General features: G+C 44.6%; 1 protein-coding gene across 1 annotated transcript; it reads left to right on the top strand.

Annotated features, from left to right (window-relative positions):
* Positions 1-9,751: 9,751 nt before the first annotated feature.
* On the top strand, positions 9,752-13,654 carry LOC125552493 (homocysteine S-methyltransferase 1). Its single transcript, XM_048716067.1, has 7 exons — positions 9,752-10,134; positions 11,992-12,048; positions 12,204-12,409; positions 12,520-12,649; positions 12,740-12,943; positions 13,076-13,147; positions 13,259-13,654. The coding sequence occupies exons 1-7, from the start codon at positions 9,979-9,981 to the stop codon at positions 13,406-13,408; spliced, it is 975 nt and encodes a 324-aa protein (XP_048572024.1). The 5' UTR covers positions 9,752-9,978; the 3' UTR covers positions 13,409-13,654.
* Positions 13,655-17,178: the final 3,524 nt, after the last annotated feature.

Raw genomic sequence — 17,178 nt, 5'->3', positions numbered from 1 at the left:
AGGTTATGACTCGATTTGGGTTGTAGTTGATCGGTTGACGAAAGTAGGTCATTTCATCCCGGTAAAAACCACTTACACAAGTGCTAAGTTGGCAAAGATATACATGACCAGAATTGTATGCTTACATGGAGTTCCGAGGAGTATAGTATCAGATAGAGGAATCCAGTTTACCTCAAAGTTCTGGAATTAGTTGCACGAAACTTTGGGTACCAGGCTAGAGTTCAGCATAGCTTTTCATCCACAGACAGATGGACAGACCGAGAGAGTCAATCCGATTTTGGAGGACATGCTGAGAGCTTGTGCGCTAGATTATGGATCTAGTTGGGACGATAATTTGCCATATGCAGAATTCTCTTACAACAACAGCTATCAATCCAGTTTAAAGATGGCCCCTTCGAAGCCTTGTACGGAAGGAGGTGCAGGACACCGTTGTCATGGGATGAAGTTGGAGACCGCCAGTTGTTTGGACCTGATTTGATTAAAGAGTCTGAACAGAAGGTGAAATTGATTCGCGATAGACTCAAGGTAGCTCAATCCAGGCAGAAGAGCTATGCAGATTCTAAACGCAAGGAGACAGTTTACGAAGTTGGAGACAGAGCTTATCTTCGAGTATCCCCACTTCAGGGAACAAAGCGCTTTGGTGTTAAGGGAAAGTTAGCGCCACGATTTGTAGGACCATACCAAGTATTGGAACGTATGGGAGAAGTGGCCTACAAGTTGGAATTGCCTGAAGGATTGTGAGGAGTTCATAATGTGTTCCACGTTTCTCAGTTGAAGAAGTGTCACGCGGAGATGGCTGACATACCCTTGAGAGACATAGTGCCATTGGAAGCAATTCAGTTGGATAGTGATTTGACCTATGAGGAGAAACCAGTTAAGATTCTCGAGTTTGCCAGCCGAGTCACCCGCAGCAAGGTTATCAAGTTTTGTAAGGTTCAGTGGAGCCACCACACGGAGGATGAAGCCACCTAGGAGCGAGAGGAAGATTTGCTCAAGGACCACCCTCACCTATTTTCTAGCCAACCCGAATCTCGAGGGCGAGATTCATCTTAAGGGGGGTAGGTTTGTAACATCCCAAATTTTCAATTTGGAATGTTATACATTAGATCATCGTTGCATATCATAATTTATTTGCTTTTGGTTTTGATCCTAAAAATTCTACGCAATTCAAAGACCCACGGAGAGAGAGTTGGGGATTTCATTATTTTCATATTTGAGTTTTCTCAAATTTTGAGAATAGGATCATTTGATTTTAATTATTTTATCGTCAATTATTTCTATTACAAAAATATGACTTTCCAAAAATAAAGAAATATTGAGGATTTAATAATAAAATCAAATAAGATTTCATTTCGGAGTTTTTCGATATTTTATTTGAATTTAGGTAAAATGTGCGTTTTTCAAAATTGCATTTAGGCCCCAAATAAATGTTCACCTTGTGCGGCTTGATTTTAGAAGCCGGGGAAAATTTATTTCAGGATTTTTGGAGTCCGTTTAGTATTTCTTTTATTTGTTTTTCTGCACGGAATTATTAAGAAAAAACGCAACCGACCTACGGGCCGTGTCCGACCTGGACACTAGGCCGTCCGGGCTTTATAAGCCGGGGAGCCCAGCCCGGGGTCTCCCCCAAACCCTAGCGCGCAGCCCCAGCCCTGCCCTAGCGCCGCCGCCGCCGACCGCCGCCCCGCGCCGCCGCCGCCGACCGCCGCCGCCCCGCGTCGACCGCCGCCGGAGCCTCGCCGGAGTTGCTGGGTAGATTTTCTTTTAGACGCCGATTTTTTTTTCCGAAAAACCGTTCGGTTTTTCCGACGGTTTTGTTCGTTTTTTTAGTTTCGTTTTTTTAAAATAGATCGGTTTTTCCAATTTATTTAAATAGCGAGCGTTCGTTCATTCGTTCATTCTAGCGAACGTTCGTCGTTTTTCTTTTCTCGGATTAAATCTGCAATTTTTCTGATCGCGATTTTTGATCCGATTTTCGTTTTAGTATAACTTTTCGCTCGTTTATCGGAATCAGACGATTCAAGCGCCTGGAGTTTCGTCTCGAAACCCTCTATCCGTTTAACCAACTTAAATAAGTTTTTGCCACTGTAAAAATTGCCCTAGATCCATAATAATAAACGAAGCATGTTTCTTTTGTCGTTTGACTTTCGTTGCTTCGTTTGATTTGATTCTTTTTGCCAACCAGAGTTCTTAAGTTAAACTTTCTGGTTAGATCTCTTATTTAAGTTTTACCTATGCATTGGATGAATACTTATTGTATGCTTATTTGTTTGTCTGCGATAGAATACCCGGAGTGCGTTGCCTGTTACTTCGAATCTCTAGGTTTCGCGGGTCATCAGCAAGGCAAGTAACACTTTGATCATACCTCCTACTACCCTGTTTTATTGCATTAGATCAATCCTCAAACATTGCATGATTAGGATCTAATTAAATTGTGGGATGGGAAGTAGTTGAGGTATTACCTATTACCTGTTGTATTATCAAACCTTTGGGAGTTACTTCTACGTTTGCCTATTATGCCATGCTAGTAGACGTGGATTGGGTGAGTGATATCCATGACAGATGTGAGTTTGTTAATTAATGGTTTATCTAAGGTGGCAACTTAAACACACATCTGGGTGAATTGAGGTACCTGGATATTCCAGGATTTGCCTGTTTTTCTTTATGGACCGCCACCCAGGCCCAATGGGATCATGAGATTTTCATACTAGAAACTTCCGTGTGCAGCCATAAGCTATTATGGGCTCTAGCATAGTTGATTAAGTCATGCGAACTCTTACAGGGTAGACTAGCAGATGTAGGGGAAAGTAGGTATAACGGTCTATCCATCGTAAGGTGCTAGCGCTTCTGAAAGACCATGTCTCGGTCATCCGTTTCTCAAACACCGTGTAGTGCGAGAAACCAAACGGAGGCGATCGAGTCTTGTGGGGAAAAGTGCGCAAACCTCTGCAGAGTGTATAAACTAATCATGGTTAGCCGTGTCCCCGGTTATGGACATCTTGAGTATCTAGTACTTGGATTATCATGTGAATCTCAACATGTTACTCTAAAATTTAATTTTGTTGGGTTTTATTTAATGATGATGCTTAATTGGGATTGAGAATGCTGTCAACCATTCTCAATGTTTAACAACTATCATGATAGTTAAATAAATTGTATTCCTTTACAGTAGAGAAAAAATAGTTTTACGCAAAACTGTAACCATAGAGCTTTCCACCAGCTAAATATGCATATAGTATAGCTGTTTCATTCCATTACTCTCTATGTGTTACTTTGCCAGCATATTCCATGTGCTGGCCCGTTTTCGGGCTGCAACGTTAATGTTGCAGACTTTTCAGACGACGATTAAGGAGTTTTAGGTCGTGATTCTATACTTAGTGATGTCGTTGGAGTTGATGGACTCACTTATCTTCCAAGCATTCCGCTGTTATCGTTATTAGATGGCCTTAAGCCATATTTATTATAATAAGCTCTCTATTGAGACACTTGATGTAATAAATGTGTGATTGCTACTCTGTTATAAATCCTTCAAGTACTGTGTGGTGTCAGCATTATTGATTCAGGGATGACACCTGAGCACAGAGATCAGACTGTTTAAGATCTGATCGCTACACACTAATATAAGTTACTTCCCACTATGACCAGCCTAAGTCCAGGGTCGGCGAGCCAGCATGGGTTTCCTTTGATAAAATCAGCCGACACATACCTCGTTCAAGGCCCCTCTGTCATCACGACTCCACATAAGTATATTATTCCTCGAGGACCAAACGTACCACACATCGCAAAGCCCAATGCCCGTATGCGCGGTTTGCCCTAACGTTCGTGTGTCCAACTGTCCATCGACGAAGGCGCATTCGTCAGAGCCCTCGTTGGCAGCCCATGTTGGTACCGGCAACTCCAGGTTGCCATGGTTCGTTAATAAATAAAAATATCCACAATGGACTAAAACAAATATCCACTGACAGACTGATTTATCCTCCACTCAACTCAGAGACTCCACCTAGCTGTTCCTTGACGACCAAATGCGCCACAATCGGCATCGCGACGATCACTAAAAGTCTTTCTCCGTGGTCAGATTCCCATGGAAACTCTCCCAAGTATCTAGTTTTTTTTTGCAGGTAAAAAACATGTATTACTCAACTCATAGAATTATAATCATCAACAACTAGCTGGACAGTTTCCTCAAGACCAGAACCTAATCATGTCATGGTCCTACCTTTGGTACGAGCAAAAATTGCTAAACTATCATTAACCCTATTTTTGGATCGAGAATCATGAGTAATGCGACATTCACGAAGACTCAAAAAATGTCTAATTTCTGTAACTAGGGAAGAATGAATCGATCTATCAACTTCTTTGGCTTGAGTAAGCTTTTACTGCCACACTTGAGTCCATCTCTATAAATATAGAAAGATCACTTCTCTGCGAAGAAAATGAGAGACCCTGCATGCATGCACACAACTCCGTTTTAAGAGCATCTCTACAGAAAACAATTCCCACATGCCGAGAAAGCAGTATTGCCCATGCAGTCCCTGAGCATCATACCGGCTCCGGCAGAGACCTCGTCGGAAAATGAGCCATCGGTATTCAATTTTACCCATCATGAACAAAAGGAGGCTCCCAAGATTCAGTAGGTAGAGCAACTGTGACTTTATGTGGCCGAAGTACTAGTCTAGCGCCCTGCTAATCGGTCTGTGTCAAAAGTGAACCGATTCAAGCTTTGGACCATGGATTGTTGACAAATACTAAAACAGATTCTTTCCCATCTTCACACGGTGTACGTACGTGCTTATTGACAAATAAACTGATTCTTGGTGAGTGAGTTGGTGGCACCTCCACCAAAATTAGTCATCCTCGGGCCTGCCCAACATCTCCCCGTGTCGGTGTGGTCGTCCATGAGCAACTGTGGTTCCTGACCAAGTACTGCACCGGAACACCTTTTGCACTGTAGTTCCACCGTCATCTTCCACCGACCCATCTCAAAAACAGGTATTGACGCATCGACTTTGCCAGACTTGTCGTCGATGCCACTACGGCACCAGACAACGTCACCATTCTGCACGTTTCACACGCGCCCATCATCGAAATTCCACAGCGCCATGCCGACGGGATCCGCCATCGGTCTTGCGGTAGATGTAACACCGCTCCTCCTCTTGTCCCCTTCAGCCAACATTTGCTCCAAAACGATACCTCAAAAGGGAGAACGATATCGAAGGCGCCGTCGGCGTCCGATCCGGTAGACCTAGATCTAGGGTTTCCTTTGAAACATCCCGATCGAGTCGACGTAACCTGCAACAACGATGCCTCGAGAAGGAAACGACGTCACAGACGCCGCCATAATCCGTCAAGACCGCAGTCAGGAGCGGTTTTCATCGGAAGCCGCGTCGTTCCGGTCTCGCAGTTGGCTGGAACCGCAAGACGTTTAGGTGAGATGCTGAGAGAAATAAACAGGTCTTTCTTTATGCACCGATGCTTATTTGTAGAGGGTAGATGCTTAACTAGACATCTCTCCTGTAGAAATAAGCACCGCTATTTCAGAAAAATCATGTTTATTTCTCATAAGCACATAGCATTGTACAAGACCTAAGAGGCTCCTCCAACGCTCATGCCGCGCCGTCTATGTATGAAGGGGGAAGAAGACTTTGACACCCAAGGATTTTTTTCTATATATGTGTGTTTGTAACAACATGTGGTTTTTTTAAATGTACTCTAAATTTAAACTGATGAAGTAAGTATGTACTCATACGTTCGACCTACTACTCCCTCCACTCCAAAATAAGTGTCTCGGCTTTGTATTAACTTTAATGCAAAAGTGTACTGTAAGCTTGGGACATTTATTTTGAGACAGAGAAAGTACTTGTTTTTTGTGGGGAGATGAAGTACTATATAGTACTCCCTCCGTTTTAAAATATAGGTGCGCCCGCGTTTCCCGAGGTCGAACTTTAACCATAAATTTAACGAATGAGACCGACTGCGGTGGGAGAAAAAGTTACATAATAAAAAACTTCTTTCGAATACGAATTCATCGATATAACTTTTGCTTCCGCCGCAATCGGTCTTGGTAGTTAAATTTACGGTCAAAGTTGAAGCACGGGAATAGAGAAAGCACTACATTGTGGAATGGAGGGAGTACTCCCTCCGTTTCTAAATAAGTCTTTTTATACATTTTAAATAGACTGCAACATAAGGATGTATGTAGAATATTTTTTAGTGTAGATTTACTCATTTTATTCCGTATATAGTTGCTAATTGGAATCTAGAAAGACTAATATTTAAAAGCGGAGGAAGTAGTACTTATATAGCATACAGCTGGCCTAAGCCCTCAACCAGGGTGCACTCTGCTTGAAGCCCTGGTTGCAACCCACGTTGTACCGGCTAACTCCAGAGGCGGCGAGCCAGCATGGTTTCCTCGTTCAAGGCCCCTCTGTCATCACGACTCCACAAAAATTCGTCGAGGACCAAACGTACCGCACATCGCAAAGCCCTACGCCCGGCATGTGCGGTTTGCCGCATCGCTAAAACAAAACAAAGTCTGCTTCCGTTGGTGTGCCCCTGACCAACAGCTCTTATCCCGGCTGGAAACCCTCCGTCCAACGCAAAGGCGCATGCATTCCTCAGAGCTCTCGTTGGCAACCCATCCATGTTGGTTGGTACTACTGGCAACTCCAGGGCGCCACGCTCCGTTAATAAAATCCACTGACAGACTGACTTGTACTCCATTCAAACTCAGAGAGTCCACCTAGCTGTTCCTCGACGACCAGACGCACCGCAATCAACATCGCGACGATCGGTAAAAGTCTTCCTCCTGGATCAGGTTCCCATGGAAACTCTCACAAGTATCTAGTGTGGCGCCCTGACTGATTTTTTTTTTTTCGGGGGACTTATTGGTTAATTAGTCTGTGTCAAAAGTGAACCGATTCAAGCTTGGACCATTGATCGTTGACAAATAAAACAGATTCTTTCCCATCTTCACACGGTGTACGACGCACGTACTTATTGACAAATAAACAGATTCTTGGTGGGAACAGATTCTTGGTGAGTGAGTTGGTGGCACCTCCACCAAACTCAGTCATACTCGGGCCTGCCCAACATCTCCCCGTGTCGGTGTGGTCGTCCATGAGCAACTGTGGTTCCTGACCAAGGACTGCACCAAAACACCGTTTGCACTATCTAGAGTGAAAAAAGTATAGATAACCCCCACAAGTATCCCGTTTCGTCCACTTCACCCCCAACGTTGAAAACCAGGATTTTAATCCCCTCAAGTATTGAATACTGGCAAAGCAACCTGTGGTTGGATGGTTGGAGAGACAGTGATATCCCCAGCCCATCAGGGTTCAAATTCTGATGCTTGCATTATTTCTGGATTTATTTCAAGATTTCCGGCGATGCGCTTTCAGTGGGAGGAGACGTTCCCGTCGACGACGAGGCGCCTATGGTGACTTCGTAAATTTCAAGATGACATGCCGTTCATAGGGATGAGTGTATGCGCGTATGTATGGGCGCTTGCGTCTGTACTGATGTTCAAAAAAAGAGTATTGAATACTGGACAAATCACCCCCTGATCTTTGTTTAGCGGTTTCTGATGGCAGTTTTGCCTACGGCGCGAGACGGAAAAGGCTGTACTGGCCTCGTCATTTTGCCGAACAGTTCACCTGCACGCATGAAGAAGCCGGCATCCGCGCCCAGGACTGAGTGGTCGCAGCTGCAGGACGAGTTGGACGAGGCCATGGTGTCGCCCTGAGTTGGGAGCCCCCCGAGAACTCGCGGGAGGCGCGGTAAAGGTGGTGGTATCATGTCGACAGAACGAGCCGCCATCGAGGTGGCCCCCGCGCCATGGCATAGACCATCCAAAGCAGAACGTGTTCTTAGGATCCACCTGCGCCGTCGCGCCGATCATGATCTCCATGCTCGGGCCTGCATCAACGTGGTGCTGACGGACAAGATGGAGGACGTACTCTTCCGCGCCCGGAGCTGCCGGCCCTTGTCATCCTGGCGAGCTCGCGCAGCTTGCACTCCGGCACCTCCGTGTTCCCATGGACATCTAGGCAACTTCCCCTCCCGGAGGCCATTATCGTTGTCGGAGACCGTCGAACGGGCTGCTGCCGTCGATGCGGAGCAGCGCAGCGACTATACGGGCTGCTGAGTATCTCATCTGTGTAAGATGTGGGAATGTTCTTTTCTTCTCTCTCTATCTTGTATATCTACATGATGTGGATCACACTGAGATGGCATGGCTAGCGTTAAGGACCATCAACCGTGGAGGTGGAGAAAAGCACGAGCGGGAGGCTCACCAAGTCACCATGCATGCATGCACACGTACGCGCTCATTAGCAGGCCATGGAGCCCAACGTGCATGGCGTGCCTGCTTTCCACTGGATCGATGGCCCCGACTACGAGTGCATCGTCTCGCTCGGCACCGACGGCGGCCAGCCCGTTCGCAACACCATAGGGCGCCTCATGTAGCTGCCTTTGTACGCTTCTCCTTTTGCGTTTCGTCTTCCTTTGGCTGTTCTGGCCGGTGGCGAAGTAGCCTGCGTGTCGCGCGCGCCTTGGCTCGGCGCTGGCGGCCGGCCGAGAGAGTGGGCCGCAGCAGAGGGAGTGGAAAGATCAGAGATGGTCGTGGTATATATTGTTACACTAACATGTGGGTCCCAAAACGAGGTGGCAACTTAAGTCAAATCTGGTCAGCATGCTACGTGAGTAAAACCATCTACAAAACCAGTTTTGAGGACCTGGGGTGATTTGTCTGGTTTGTGAAAGTTAGGGGTATTAAGATTCCGGTTTTACACTTGAGGGGGTGAAGTGACCGAAACAGGATACTTGTGGGGGTTATATACTTTTTTCATCTAGAGTAGACTAGAGGTGTTTTTATGTTTTCTTTTGGAGTACTCCAGTATAGTACAATGAAAGGGAAAATTCATAAACTAATACTCGGCCACGGTCCTTGTACTAATACAGTACTACTCTCTCCGTTCCAAATTATTCATCGCAGAAATGAATGTATCTAAAACTAAAATACATTTAGATACATCTATATCTGCAATAAGTAATTCGGAATAGAGGGAGTAGAAGACTGCTCGCCAGAAGACAAAATTACTTGGCCTGGCCCTTGCGCCTGCACTGCACTGCAAGCGTGCCAGTTTCATGCAGGCCTTTTAACTGCTGCACCACAGCGTGCAGCTCGCCAGCCAGCTTTCATGCACGCCTTAACTCGGCCGCACAGCTGGTTTCATGCTGCGGGCGTTAACTCCGCGCCATGGATGCGTAACGCCTAACGTGTCCTGGTCGCGGTTGGCAAAAAGCACAAATTGACCTTAGATCGAAACTATTTCATAAACTAAACTGTTCTTGAAAGTATTTCATCCGGCTGACCTTTAATGTGCAGCGCCTTACAGTAAGGCGCTGCACTCTATTGTGCAACGCCTAACACTTAGGCGCCACACTGTGCAGCGCCTAGCTATAAGGAGTTGCACAGTAGAGTGCAGCGCCTTGTTGTTAGGCGCTACACAAAAAGGTCAGTAGTGTGAAATACTTTTAAAAACAGTTTAGTTTATAAAATACTTTTGCTTTGAGGTCAAATTTGTTAATTTTGCCGTCGCGGTTCAAACACCCAACGCAACGCTTGGGAGTAACCTGGACGTCAACCGGCCCGCGACTGCACCTACCCCACGAACCGGTCCGCGTGCGTTGGGCCTTTGATGGCGCGATCCGCTGCCTTGCTTCTTCCCAAATTAAGTCGCCCCTCACCTAACCTTCCTTTCAATCCCTCCCTCCCTCCCTCCATCCCCGCCTCCACCCGGCCAGCCGGCCAGCCTACTAGCTACCGCCGTTCGCCCGCCGCTATATATACCGCTCCGTCTCCCTACCCGCTTCTCGTACCCATTTGTCTTCGCCCTCCTCGAGTCCTGGCCTGCGGTTGGTGCTGAGATCGAGCTGTGGTTGTGCGGCCGTGTAATCGCCCGTCCCTTGGTTTGCGAGATGGCCGGGGTGGTGGAGGAGCTGGTGAAGAAGGCCGGCGGGTGCGCGGTGATCGACGGCGGCTTCGCCACGCAGCTGGAGGCGCTCGGCGCCGACATCAACGACTCGCTCTGGAGCGCCGCCTGCCTCATCACCAAGCCGCACCTCATCAAGGAGGTAACCCATTCACCCAACCGGCCGACGTGCCGGCGTGCACAATGCCTGCCTCCTCGTATTATCATCACAAGTTCATGACCACGATCTGTCTCTCGTCGTGCTCGCCGCATCATCACCTCACAATACGATGCACCAGCTGATAAATTAGTATCGTACGTGTACCTAGTATCGTGTCTGACGCGGTTTGGCATGTGGCGAGGGTTTGCGCTTTTAAATTGTAGTGTTAGCTACGCGTCAACTCTATCTCTACAGCTAACATGAGCAGATCAAAAGTGGAATAAATCAATCTTGGCGATGACCGGGGCAATAACGCTGCTTTCATTTTCCTACCTACCTTTTATATAGCATTTAAAAAGGGATTGAAGAGGAGATCACCTACCTCTTTTGACGGGCAGAGGGTAAAGGGGAAAAGAGATCACCCACTTTTACCAACGATCGAGAGTCCAACATTCTCCCGCTATTGAGATTTATGCCCAAGTAGCCTTAGAGGATGTTTGTTTCCACGGATTAGGGACTTTAAAAAGTCCTTATAAATCTTATCTAAACCAAACAGAAAAAACTTATAAGGACTTAAAGTGAGTATTTGGGACTTATGAAATAAGACTTTTAAGAAGGGACTTATAGTTGTAATATGGTCTTTTAGTCTATATCAAGTCGCAGGAATCAAACATATAGAGACTTTTTAGGGACTTGAGACTTATAAGTTGGGACTACAAAAGTCGTAAGACTTATGAACCAAACATGGCCATTCCCAACTATAAGTCCCTATAAGTCCCAGCAATTTGACTGGACTGCTTCATCGCATGAATTTCATAGTGCGTACGCCTGAATTGTGTTGCAAAACGTCAACTTCAGATGAATCTCGAAGCTAACTCAACTTCAGCCATTGCTTGTTGAGTACCACTGTCCTGATAGTTTCGTTTACACGTTCGACAACTTGCACTGGTGTCGGCAGGTCAATGACCGTCCAGCGGGAGTACTATTAAAATACCATCATGTGCACTTGATTTAGAAACGAATAGCGTATGAAAAATATTGAGAAAAAGTGACCATGAGAAAACTAATAAATATTACAGAAAAAGACTTTCGCCCTGCTTTACAGCCACCAACACAACAAGAAACAAATAAATATTTGGCCGTTTTGAAATATTAATTATTTTTTGCTTTGTATGAATAGCATATATTACAAAAACTTATTTGGGTGGCATTTGCTTGCAATGGGCTTCATATTTTTGCTGCATGGAAGAAAGAGTGTGTCAAGGGCATTTTTGTACTTTTGCATGGCTGCATCACCAAAATAGAGTTTTTAGGAGATTATCAAACAGCTTGACCGGGCCATAACAGTGACAGATAGTAGCAAATAATGCTTAAAATAAACCTGTAGTTAGCCCAAAAATGCTGAATTAGCTTTGAGTCTAATGGCACATACTCCCTCCATTCCAAAATATAGTGCGCCCACGCTTTCCGAGGTCTAACTTTGACCATAAATTTAACCAACGAGACCAACTGCGGCGAGAAAAAAAATTATATAATTGATAACTTCTTTCGAATACGAATTCACTGATATAATTTTTGCTCCCGCCACAATCGGTCTTGGTAGTTAAATTTACGATCAAAGTTGAAGCACGTGGATAGAGGAAGCGCTACATTGTGAAATGGAGAGAGTATATGTTTTCTTAATGGAATTCCACAAGTGTGTGTTCTGTGTGCAGATGGTCCAGATCCACAATAGACACTAGGAGGAGATTTTTTTACGGGAAAAGTTTATCATGCATATAAATTTACTACCTCCGTACCAAAATATAAGATAGAAGTTTTGGTGTGAAGAACCTAACATCTTCCTTTTTACAACTGCAGGTCCATATGCAGTATCTTGAAGCTGGTGCCGACGTCATCATCTCCTCGTCCTACCAGGTACTATCATCATTGCCGTTATTCTACCGCTTCTCTTCTATGGCTTCAAAGTTCAAATTTCAAACACAGATGAATAAGAGGTTCCCATAAAAATTCTCTGAATCTATCATCTTCCAGCCTAAGAGAAATGCCATTATGCCTTCCATTTTCTGCAGGCAACTATCCCGGGGTTCCTGGCCAGAGGACTGCTCCTGGAGGAGGCAGAAGGATTACTGCGAACCAGCGTCCAGCTGGCACGGGAGGCCCGAGACGAGTTCTGGAAGTCGACGCTGCGGAGCTCCAAGCCCGTCTACAACCGCGCCCTCGTTGCCGCCTCCATCGGGAGCTACGGAGCCTACCTAGCGGATGGATCAGAGTACAGGTAAATAACACACCAGCTCCGTCGCAGAAGCACTGCAAATGAATGAACTCTTGAACCATCCTGAGAAGCACACGCGTTTTACAGTCATCGTGCAATTGGTTGTTTTGCAGTGGGTCGTACGGAGACGACGTCACGTCGGAGAAGCTCAAGGACTTCCACCGGCGCCGGCTGCAGGTCCTGGCGAGCGCGGGGCCCGACCTGATCGCGTTCGAGGCCATTCCCAACAAGATGGAGGCTAAGGTATGCTCTGTGCTGTGATCCTAATGGAGAGTACTGGTTTAAAAAGGCCTGTCAAGTTCGTTTGCTGAAAGGAACGAACACATTTTGTAGGCTCTGGTTGAGCTTCTAGAGGAGGAGAACATCCAGGTGCCGTCGTGGATCTGCTTCAGCTCGGTGGACGGCAAGCACCTCTGCTCGGGGGAGAGCTTCGGGGACTGCCTCGAGATCCTCAACGCCAGCGAGAAGGTCGCCATCGTGGGGGTGAACTGCACGCCGCCTCAGTTCGTGGAGGGCATCATACGCGACTTCAAGAAGGTCTGCAGCTTCTTCCCTGTTTGTTCAGCAACTATGTAGCCGGTCACCGTTTTCTCCACAATGTACACCTGTTCTACGGTAGTCCGAAATCTCAAACATAATGCATCTTGCTCGTGATTGATTCTCCAACAGCAAACGAAGAAGGCGATCGCGGTGTACCCCAACAGCGGCGAGGTCTGGGACGGGAGAGCCAAGAGGTGGCTGGTGAGTAGACGACTGACGCTACGTCGTGTACTTCATTCTAGTTATTACTTACTGACACATGATGTTCTTTAACGAGCGGCTGATGCCTTTTGTGATGTGAAATTGACACAGCCGGTGGAGTGCTTCGGCCGCAAGAGCTTTGACGTGATGGCGAGGCGGTGGCAGGAGGCCGGCGCCAGCCTCGTGGGAGGATGCTGCCGGACGACGCCGTCGACCATCCGGGCGGTCTCCAATGCGCTCAAGAGCAGGAACGGGCAGTGACATCTTCTTCAGAAGTTCAGAGTCGCGGTTTCGTTTCAGTCCCGAGGAGGTGTAGAATGTCTCATGATGTGTACTTCTGACGTGCGCCAATCGTATTTGGGCACTGGTTATCCAGTCATCATGGATTCGGGTGTAGGATGTCAGGTTCTTTACCAAAATCAGTCCATCAGGATGTTCTAAGATGGCTGCTCCAGATTTGTCTAAGAAGATTATGATGTAATCATGATTTTCACCTGATTCCCTCTAGTTAACCTAGCAATTCTTTTATGCTTAATGAAAATGGCAAACCGTTGCCTCGTTTAAAAAATATCGACTGTGATGCAAACACTCGTTACGTACTGAAACTAACCAGTGAAGCCACAAAGATTATTTCACCTTTGATGACTACCACCAACTAACCACCAAAGCGACAATCTGATGGAACTTTTGGATCAAGTTACTTTGCACTTAACTTCAATTGTTGAAATTGAACAAATGGCGAGCTTTTACAATTCGATTCATAAAAATCATGTGTGTTATCTTTATTAAAATTTCCTAGATTTTGCACCCGACTTAATTAGCTAAATAACATTAAAAAAACTCCCCATCCTTTTTAAAATAAAAGTATTTTTTTTGCGGGTGAAAATAAAATTACTACATAGACACGATTTCAAAAGTATAGGTAAAAAAAATTACATGTCTGGATGATAAAAATTACACACATATATAGTTAAAAAATCAAAAGCGTTTCCATGTTGTGGACAAAACTTTGACGTGCTCTGAAATTTCCCATGGCTCTTAAATTTTTTGCTATTGTTCAGGAAAGTAATTTGCCATGGCTCTGAAATTAAATTAGCCATGATATCTAAATTGTCATTTTTGAGAGAACAAAATTCGTGAAACAAAATTAAACTGACATGAATCTGCTGTGAAACAAATTTCTAAAAGTTACAAAATTTGCCATGTTACCATGTTTTCAGGATTTTCACATACACATATATGTAAACTGACGTGTTTTCAGGATTTTAGATAATGGCAACCATACAAGTAAACTGCCATGAAAGGGTTTTTTTCTTCTAAAAATGGCCATGTGATGTATTCAAAACAATGCAAAAATTTCCATTTTGTACAGAACACACTTTCCTTCTAAAAATTGTCATGTGGTCAGTCCAAACACATTCACATCTTGCCATGTTCCACAAAACACATGTTCACAAATTTGCCATGTGACTATTACAATTTTAAAAGAAAAATTAGGATGATGTATGTAACAAAACAATTCAAAAATTGTCATGTTTTACCGAACACACTTCCCCCCTAAAATTGCCATGTGATCAGTCCATACACATTCACAACTTGTCATGTTCTACACAACACATGTTCACGGAATTTGCCATGTGACTATATATAATTTTTCTAATTTGTTTTCATCATGTATGAAACAAGCTTTTTCTAAATTTGCCAGATTCTACGCAACACATTTTCATAAATTTGCCATGTGACTGTTACAAAGTTTCCATTTTTTTTGCATATGTAACAAACTTTCTGAATTTGGCATGTTGTACAGAAACACTATCCCCTTAAATTGCCGTGTGATTAGTCCAAGCATTGTCACAACTTGCTATGTTCTAAACAACACATTTTCATAAATTTGACATGTGACTATTACAAATTTTCTAATTTTTGTCATGATGTATGACACAAACTTTTCTACATTTGTCATGTTGTACAGAACACACTTTCACCTAAAAATTGCCATGTGATCAGTCTAAAACATTTTTCACAATGTTACCATGTGACTTGTTACAATTTTCCTAAATTTTTCCATGACATAAGAGACCAATTTCCCCCCTTAAATTTGCCATGTGATCACTCCTAACATTTTCTTAAAAAATCATTTTTCTAGATAATGAATCTTCATAAATTTTCCATGTGACTACTACATTTTTTTTCTTGAACATTGTCATGTTGTAGTAAACAAAACGTTTTCCACATTTGTTATGTGACATGTACAAACATTTGCCAAGTGAGACTTTTTTCGGAAAAAGGATCAGATCTATTATAAAAGGTCAGTTAAAGTACAAAGCATCTCAAATATAATAGAAATTACATCGAGATTCCGAGACTACCGAACAACCACTACTGCCGTCAGAACGAGCCACCAACGCATTGTTGTCGCCGCTCCTCTACCAGAGCCGGATTGACCCTGTCAATGACAGCCGGGAAGTCTTCGTGTACGTGCCCCTAAGGACCAACGTCCTGGAGCCGCGGTCATCGCCATTGAACCCTTGCATAGATCTGAAGCACCAGACACCAAATCTCGCCACATGACGAGACCCGGAACTCACTGCCCCAAAGAGACGGTAGGAATATGCTTCGAAGCTCCGCTGACTTAGGACGGACGGACAAACTCGAGAAGAATCGGAGCCCGGAAGACAAACTTGAAGAAGCACCGCCATCTGCCCGAGTGTTGCACCTGCTAGGGTTAAAAAATCCTAATCTAAACTACTAACTGGAACGAAGACACCGAGATTTCCCTCCCCGCCACCAACCGCCGGAGTGGCTGGGAGAGAGAAGACAAACCCACAGACTCGTTGGTGGGGTCTGAAGGGGAGAGTTTTTCCTAGCGTCCTAGGGTTAGGGGAGGAAAACTTGACAACCTATATAATAGAGTTTAAAACTAGTCATGATAAAGTGTTAACCCCCTATACAAAAAAGTTGCCACACTAAGTTAAAATAAAGCTACAATGGACTATCATGTATGGTAACTATGTTGATAATTTAGTGTATGTGTGCAACATTATTATTGCCACGTAAACCTATCAAATACACAATAGATCTACTCCAAAGGTGCCAACTAAACGTGGCCATGAAAGGGGAAATAGCTCAAAACAAGGCTTTGAGACCACAAGTTGCCAGCCTAAAATATGTCATAGAAAATTGATGGTAATACCCACTCCATCCAATCCAAATTAATTGACGCAGCTGTAGTACAAAGTTGTGCTGAACTTGTGTCATTTAATTTGAATCAGAGGGAGTACATGAAGAAGAAAAATTTCCGTCACGAATACACAAAGATTGCCATGATGAATACACAATGACGAACATGGCAAATCTTTCGTATCCCCTCTGTTGCAATCAGCAAGAGGCAACACCTATATGAACAAGCAAAACTACCGTCATGAATACACAATGATTGCCGTAATGGATACACAAACAATGATGAACATTGCAAATGTTCCTCATCCCCTCTGTTACAATCAGTAAGATCCCCTCTGTTGCAATCAGTACGACTGACAATCCTATGGGATTCATCTCTTTTGTTTTCTAGAAGAAAAATAGCCTTCACTCTACCATCCTCGCCTCCTTCATCTGCTCGTTCTATCGATCCGGTGAAGCAACACATGACCACACAGTGCTTTCCCCTTTGATCAAAATCAAGCGCAAACCATTGCTAAGACATAGGGTCAATTCTGCCTCTCCCCAAGTTAAATCTAAAATTTGTTTAGACTTCTAAATTAGTTATTCTATAACTAGTTTAGAAGTCTCAATAAATAAAGAGATGGCTTATGAAAAAAGTTGGCAAAGAGGCAGCTTATTTTTTTAAGCTGACAAGAATTGGCCGATCCCACGCTAACCAATACCTGCGATGATTATCCCCCATAACTCCAGTACGAAATGAACTAAAAAAAGAGGAGGAACTTCCCCACGGTCGCTGCCACAGCTCAGCCCCCGTGCGGCGTCGGGTCAGTTCCTCCGTGCCAGCTAACGTCAGATGATCAACATTTCCA

The sequence above is a fragment of the Triticum urartu genome, chromosome 4 (assembly GCF_003073215.2).
Source record: "Triticum urartu cultivar G1812 chromosome 4, Tu2.1, whole genome shotgun sequence".
Taxonomy (NCBI): Eukaryota; Viridiplantae; Streptophyta; class Magnoliopsida; order Poales; family Poaceae; genus Triticum; species Triticum urartu.
This window is presented reverse-complemented; position numbering and strand designations above follow the sequence as displayed.